Consider the following 7,379-nt stretch of genomic DNA (forward strand, 5'->3'; position numbering starts at 1 on the left):
GTTAGCCAGGATGGTCTCGATCTCCTGACCTTGTGATCCGCCTGTCTCAGCCTCCCAAAGTGCTGGGATTACAGGCTTGAGCCACCGCGCCCGGCCGAAACAGTTTTTTTTAAACAAGCATCTGAAGTGGACAATGTGTCCAAACATATGTACATCCTTATCTCCTTATAAAAGTGTTTCATAACTCAAGCCTCCATATTTTTTATAAAGATGTATGCTCCTACACCTCAAGAGTGAAGAATGCTGCAGGACTAAGCAAGCTTTCACCAAATGTTTTCAAACCGTTCGTCTAACTGTTCAGACACTGGGCAGCAGTGAATGTACAGAGAAGAAAAATAAAGGGGATGATATTTTTTGTTTCTGAAACATTTCCCTCTCCCAAATAAAATAAAAAAGGGATGACAAATTGCCACAGGCTTGTCAGACAAGTCTAAAAGAAGCTGTGTTTTATTCCTCTCCCCTGTGTCTCCTTCTCCTTTGTTTAAATATCCCTGAGATAATATGCCACTGTAAACTAAGAAGAAAGATGTGGCTGAAGGTTTTCCTAAGTGCATAGTAACCACTGGGTCTCTCTCATGGGTGAATTCTCAGATGGAGAATAAGACTCCAGGCTGGTTCAATTTCTAACATGATTGTTCAGATGACAAATGATAATCTATGACAGGTTTTCTCAAAGACAGGATGCTTATGAAGTTTCTCTTCAGTATGAATGGCCAGATGGCAAGATGTTCCTTTCACCACAGATTTTCTTCAGTGGTGATATTCAAAAACTCTTTCCCTAATAAAAGTTCGTGGATGTTGACTGAAGTCTGTGCAGTCATAAAAGGTCTTCCCACATCTGTCACAATGGTAGGGTTTCTCCCAGTATGAATCCGTTGATGATGTGTGAGGGAGGAGCTGCGATTAAAAGCCTTTCCACACTCACTGCATTCATACGGCTTCTCTCCAGTGTGAATGATGGAGTGTCGAATAAGGTTTGCGCTCCGGCAAAAGGCCTTCCCACACTGGATGCATTCATAGGGTTTCTCTCCAGTGTGAATCTGTTGGTGCCTTGTAAGGTGTGAGCTGCGGTTGAAGGCCTTCCCACACTCCACGCACTCATAGGGTTTCTCTCCAGTGTGGATGCTGAAGTGTCGAATGAGGTCTGCCCTATCACTGAAGGCTTTTCCACATTCTTTGCATTCATAGGGTTTTTCTCCAGTGTGAGTCCTTTTATGCAAGACAAAAGTGGAGTAGTGGGTGAAGGCCTTTCCGCATTCACTGCATTCGTAAGGCTTCTCCCCAGTGTGAATCCGCTGGTGCTGCTTGAGGTGTGACCTGCGGTTGAAGGCCTTCCCACACTCCATGCACTTATAGGGCTTCTCCCCGGTGTGGATGATGTGGTGCTGAATGAGGTCTGCACTCTCACAAAAGGCTTTTCCACACTCGTTGCATTCGAAGGGTTTCACTCCAGTGTGAATCTGCTGGTGCCACGTGAGGTATGACCGGCGGTTGAAGGCCTTCCCACACTCAGTGCACTCGTAGGGCTTCTCTCCCGTGTGGATGATGTAGTGTCGAATGAAACCTGGCCTATCTCGAAAGGCTTTGCCACACTCTTTGCACACAAAGGGTTTTTCTCCAGTGTGACTCCTGTTATGCAAGACGAACGTGGAGCGGTGGGTGAAGGCCTTTCCGCATTCACTGCACTTGTAAGGCTTCTCTCCGGTGTGAATCCGCTGGTGCCGTGTGAGGTGTGACCTGCGGTTAAAAGCCTTTCCACACTCCATGCACTTATAGGGCTTCTCCCCGGTGTGGATGATGTGGTGCTGAAGAAGATGAGTGCTCTTGCTAAAGGTTTTCCCACACTCTGTGCATTCATAGGGCTTCACTCGAGAGTGAATCCGCTCATGCTGAACAAGGAGGGAATTCTTTTTAAACACTTTCCCGCATTCCTCACATTTATAGGAATTTTTCTCTTCACGAATCAAGGAATCTGTAACTGGTCCATGCGACTCACATTCATAGAGATCATCTTCTGTTGAAACTTGTTTTTGTGTAATCCTTGTACATATACCATCACCTGACCCCAAACCATCACGTTCAGAACTCGTTTTCTCCAGGAGCTTCTCCCCCTGGGAGTCTATCCCTACTTTCGAGTGGACTTCTTGCATTTCAGATGGCCCATCTTGATCCTTGGCTTGCCCTAACTGGGAGTCCTTTGAGACTCCCTGTGTCAGTCGTTCCTGGAGTAAGACTTCCTCGGGCAAGGCCAGGTGAAAAAAGCTAGGCTCTGTGGTCTTGGGTTTTGTGTTGTCACCTGGAAGGAAGACAATACACAAAAAGGATTAGAGATGGCATTATAGAAGAAACAAACGCCAGGGACTGTGCTTCACGCCTGGAATCCCAGCACTGTGGGAGGCCGAGGCGGGCGGATCACCTGAGGTCAGGAGTTCGAGACCAGCCTGGCCAACATGGTGAAACCTGTCTGTACCAAAAATACAAAAATTAGCCGGGCATGGTGGCACACGCCTGTAATCCCAGCTACTCAGGAGGCTAAGGCAGGAGAATCACTTGAACCTGGAAGGCAGAGGTTGCAGTGAGCCGAGATAGTGCCACTACACTTCAATTTGGGCAACAGAGCAAGACTCCATCTCAAAAAAAAGAAGAAGAAGAAGAAACAAGATCAGCATTTCAGTGAGAACAAGAAGATGAAACAGTACCCTCAGCCTCCCAAAGTGCTGGGATTACAGGCATTAAGTCGCCATGCCCAGCCTAGAGTAGATCTTGAATGAGAAAATAATGCTGGGCACGATGGCTCATGCCTGCAATCCCAGCACTTTGGGAGGCTGAGGCGGGTGGATCACCTGAGGTCAGGAGTTTGAGAACAGCCTGGCCAACATGGAGAAACCCCATCTCTACTAAAAATACAAAATTAGCCAGGTGTAGTGGCGCATGCCTGTAATCCCAGCTACTTGGGAGGTTGAGGCAGCAGAATCACTTGAACCCGGGAGACGGAGGTTTTAGCGAGCCGAGATCGTGCCACCATACGCCTGCCAGGGCAACAGTGAGAGACTCCGTCTCGGGGGAAAAAAAAAAATTGGGCCAAAAATAGAGTCTGCCTTATAGGACTATAGTGAAGATGAAGTGAAACACTACATATACTATGTTCGGCAGAGAGCAAGGCACTGAGTAAAAAATAAATACATGTTAGCCATAATGTTTTATTATGGGTTAGTGAAGTATATACATCTGGGACCTAACTTGGAAGTACTTAAATTTAAGATGTAAGAGGCCAGGCAGCCGGGCGCGGTGGCTCAAGCCTGTAATCCCAGCACTTTGGGAGGCCGAGACGGGCGGATCACGAGGTCAGGAGATCGAGACCATCCTGGCTAACACGGTGAAACCCCGTCTCTACTAAAAAATCCAAAAAAAAAACTAGCCGGGCGAGGTGGTGGGCGCCTGTAGTCCCAGCTACTCGGGAGGCTGAGCCAGGAGAATGGCATGAACCCGGGAGGCGGAGCTTGCAGTGAGCTGAGATCCGGCCACTGCACTCCAGCCTGGGCAACAGAGCGAGACTCCGTCTCAAAAAAAAAAAAAAAAAGAGGCCAGGCTTGGTGGCTCAGCATTTTCGAAGGCTGAGGCAGAAGGAGAGCTTCAGCCCAGGTGTTTGAGACCCGCCTCGGCAACATAACAAGACCATCTCTGTAAAAAATGTTAAAAACTCAGCCAGGCGTGGTGCACATGCCTGTAGTCTCAGCTACCTGGGAGGCTGAGGTGGGAGAAGCCCTTGAGCCCAGGAGGTTCAGGCTGCCGTGAGCTATGATCACACCACTGTATTCCAGCCTGAGGGAGAGAGTGAGATCCTGTCTGAGGAAGAAAAAAACAAAAAAAAGAGGCTCCATGGATCCCAAGCACCCAGACAGACCACAGTAAGACTGCCCACAAAATTCAGAGGCAGGGTTCACTTGTCCATGTGCAGGCTGCCATGATCCCCACCTTCCCAGCTGTTGGCTCCTACCTGGACAGGAGCTTTGGGAGACGTCTTTCTTAACAATCCATAGCTCCTCTCTGCGATCCAACTGGTAGATCAGCTCTGGTTCGAACAAAGGACAGCCTGTGCATGGAGAACGAAAGAGGACACAGGGAGTTAGGTTAGAAGAAAGAAACCTCTCAGTCTGATCTGGAACTTCAGGATGGGGAAGACCATGAAATGAAGCTATTCTCAGCTAAGCAAAGAAAATGTCAAACTGTGACCATAAAACAACTACAAAAACACCATCTGGCTGGGCACAGTGGGTCACGCCTGTAATCCCAGCACTTTGGGAGGCCAAGGCAAGCGGATCACCTGAGGTCAGGAGTTCAAGATCAGCCTGACCAACATGGTGAAACCCCATCTCTACTAAAAATACAAAAAATTAGCCAGGTGTGGTGGCGCACACTTGTAATCCCAGCTACTCGGGAGGCGGAACCAGGGAGGCGGAGGTTGCAGTGAGCTGAGATCATGCCGCTGCACTCCAGCCTGGGCAACAAGAGTGAAACTCCATCTCAAAAAAAAAAAAAAAAAAAAAAAAAACCAACAAAAATCCATCCTCATTGGGCCCCAAAGACTGTAAGCAGTAGTGCTGGCTATGTGACAGTACCAGTTACTTTTAATCTCCATCCTACAAAAATCTCAACCCTGTTCAGACAAATTTTCTGAAGGGATTTTATAATTAGTCCCCATGGCAGGTAGAAAAGCCCTGGTCTCCATCATCTTGAAAATGGCAACCCTGATCATCTGTACTCTGAGGTAGGCAGGTGACCTATACCAGCCACTCCAAAGAGAGAGAAAGCCTTCATTCCAGGAAGGGCTAAATGAGGAAGGCTGCCACTCCGGCTGCCATGCAGCATCCTGGGAATTCTGTGAGGGAACCTGCCTAAAAACCTTACCAAGAGGAGAGAGCAAAAAGGCTGGGCACAGGGGCTCACGTTTGTAATCTCAACACTTTGGGAGTCTGAGACCAGCCTGGCCAACACGGTGAAACCCCATCTCTACTAAAAATGCAAAAATTAGCTGCACGTGGTGTCATGCACCTGTGGTCTCAGCTACTTAGCGGACTGAGGTGGGAGGATCACTTGAGCCCAGAAGGCCGAGGTTGCAATGAGCTGAGATCGCATCACTGCACTCCAGCCTGGGTTACAGAGTGAGACCCTGTCTCCAAAAAATAAAAAAGAAAGAGGGAGCAAAGAAAGACAACTGGCTTGACACCCACCAAACCAGGAGCCAGCCTTACCACTAAGCTTATTCGGTGAGATAATATATTTCCTTCAGGGTTAAGACTGTATGAGCTGATCTGCACATATAGCCCAAAACTTTTCAAAATATAAAGGGGCAAAATACATAAGTACTCTATAGAGAAGTTAATGGCAAGGCAGTAGGACCCACAAAAACACAAGGTGGGATTCATCAGTCATCTCTAAGCAAATGTTCACTCATTTTTGCTATGTGCCTGGCACTGGGTTCAATGACAGTGCAGTGGAAAAGGGGAATCACACCTTCCTTCAGCTTTGTCAGGATCATGCTCCCCAGCACCTCAGGGCCTTTGCACACGCCGGCCTGCCTACTTGGAATACTACTTGCTCCTCTCTCTTGTTCCTTCTAATTAACTCACTCTTTGGGTCTCAGGTCAAATGTCACTTCTTGGAGAGACTTCCCTGCTGTGGCTCTTGAATCCAAGTCCTTAATCAATATGCCACCCTGCCATAGAACTTTACTCCTAATAGTAAGTCAATAACTGATACAATGTAACTATAACCTAGCGAATATGCCAAGCAATTTAAATGCATTGTATTTTATAAACACTGAATTAAATTTAGGCATTAGTTTAGAAAAGAAATAACATATTTGAGATACTGAATCTCCATTCAGGAGAAAGGTAAGTTTCTTCACTGATCTAAGGCTTTTTTTTTTTTACATTCTAAGCAAAGCACTACATTGCTACTCAGATGGGCCCTGCATGAAAAATTCTATTTTAGGATTTCTTCACAGGATGCACATTAAGAATGTACTGCAATCAGGACCACATTATAGATGAAGAAATCGAGGCTCAGGCAGAGAAAGTGATTGCCAAAATCTGGGAAATGGCGAATGGCCAAGCTAAAACGGACACCTCCGTCGAGGCATCAGAAGCGTCTGGCCAGTGTAACCACGGAACTGTACAACGTTGTTCCAAAAAACGCTGAGTCCAAGTGTGATCCTGCTGATGATGAGGACAGTGATTTAGAAAGCAGTAACAACACTGACAGCAACAGGGGTCACAATTGCTAACCTGCACCCAGCCACCTACCACAACACACTGTACTGAACCATTGGCCCTCACACTAGCCCTATGAAATAAACACTATATTGGCCCCCCCCGCTTTTTTTTTTTTCCAGATGGAGTCTCTCTCACACTGTCGCCCGGGCTGGAGTGCAGTGATGCACTTGGCTCACTGCAACCTCCGCCTCCTGGGTTCAAGGTATTCTCCTGCCTCAGTCTCCCGAGTAGCTGGGATCACAGGCACCCGCCACCACACCCGGCTCATTTTTTGTATTTTTAGTAGAGACGGGGTTTCACCATGTTGCCCAGGCTTGTCTCAAACTCCTGACCTCCTGATTTGTCCGCCGTGGCCTCCTGCTGAGATGACAGGAGTGAGCCACCATGCTGGCCTGGCCCTTTTTATTCATGAGAAAAATTGAGCCACAGAGATTCCTTAACTTGCCCAGGAACACAAGGATCATAAGCAGTGGAGATGGGAGGGGACTCCTGGACACCAGACCCTGGTCTCCCAAGTGCTACACTCAGAGCAAATGCTGAACACCCCTGTGTGCTGCCAGAAGCCTCAGAACAAGTAGGCTGTGGAGGAGAGAGGGGAACATGAGTAGGAGAACTCAATCCTAAGTGAGGACTGGACCAGAAGGGGCCTTACCCAGAGACACGAGAAGCCCACAAGTCTCCAGCATCACCTCCTGATACAAGGTTTTCTGGGCTGCATCCAACTGTCCCCACTCCTCCTGGGTGAATGTCACAGCCACATCCTCAAAGGTCACAGACACCTGGAAAATTAAACAGAGATAGTAGTGTTTCCCTTGGAACTGTGGAACACAATTAGAACTTGTCACTCCAGCACTGCAAAAGATGCACAGCGACCCAAGAATCGAATCACCAAGCATCTCCAGAGGGCCATGATCTGTGCCAGGCATGAGGGGAATGTGGACACTGCCTTGGATAAATTACAGCGGTGTCGGTCAGGTGCGGTGGCTCACGCCTATAATCCCAGCACTTTGGGAGGCAGAGGCGGGCAGATCATGAGGTCAGGAGATCGAGACCATCCTGGCTAACACGGTGAAACCCCATCTCTACTAAAAATACAAAATTAGC

General features: G+C 47.9%; 1 protein-coding gene across 1 annotated transcript in view; it reads right to left on the minus strand.

The window, feature by feature from the left end:
• Window positions 1-511: 511 nt before the first annotated feature.
• Window positions 512-7,379, minus strand: part of ZNF543 (zinc finger protein 543) — a 10,066-nt gene continuing 3,198 nt past the window's right edge. Inside the window, exons 2-4 of the mRNA XM_011932404.1 lie at window positions 6,928-7,054; window positions 3,998-4,093; window positions 512-2,296 (exon numbers count right to left, since the gene is read on the minus strand). Coding sequence (XP_011787794.1) covers window positions 735-2,296; window positions 3,998-4,093; window positions 6,928-7,054 — 1,785 coding nt within the window. The 3' untranslated portion in view covers window positions 512-734. The remainder of the gene's footprint in view (window positions 2,297-3,997; window positions 4,094-6,927; window positions 7,055-7,379) is intronic.

Source organism: Colobus angolensis, unplaced genomic scaffold, assembly GCF_000951035.1.
Source record: "Colobus angolensis palliatus isolate OR3802 unplaced genomic scaffold, Cang.pa_1.0 Scaffold96, whole genome shotgun sequence".
Taxonomy (NCBI): Eukaryota; Metazoa; Chordata; class Mammalia; order Primates; family Cercopithecidae; genus Colobus; species Colobus angolensis.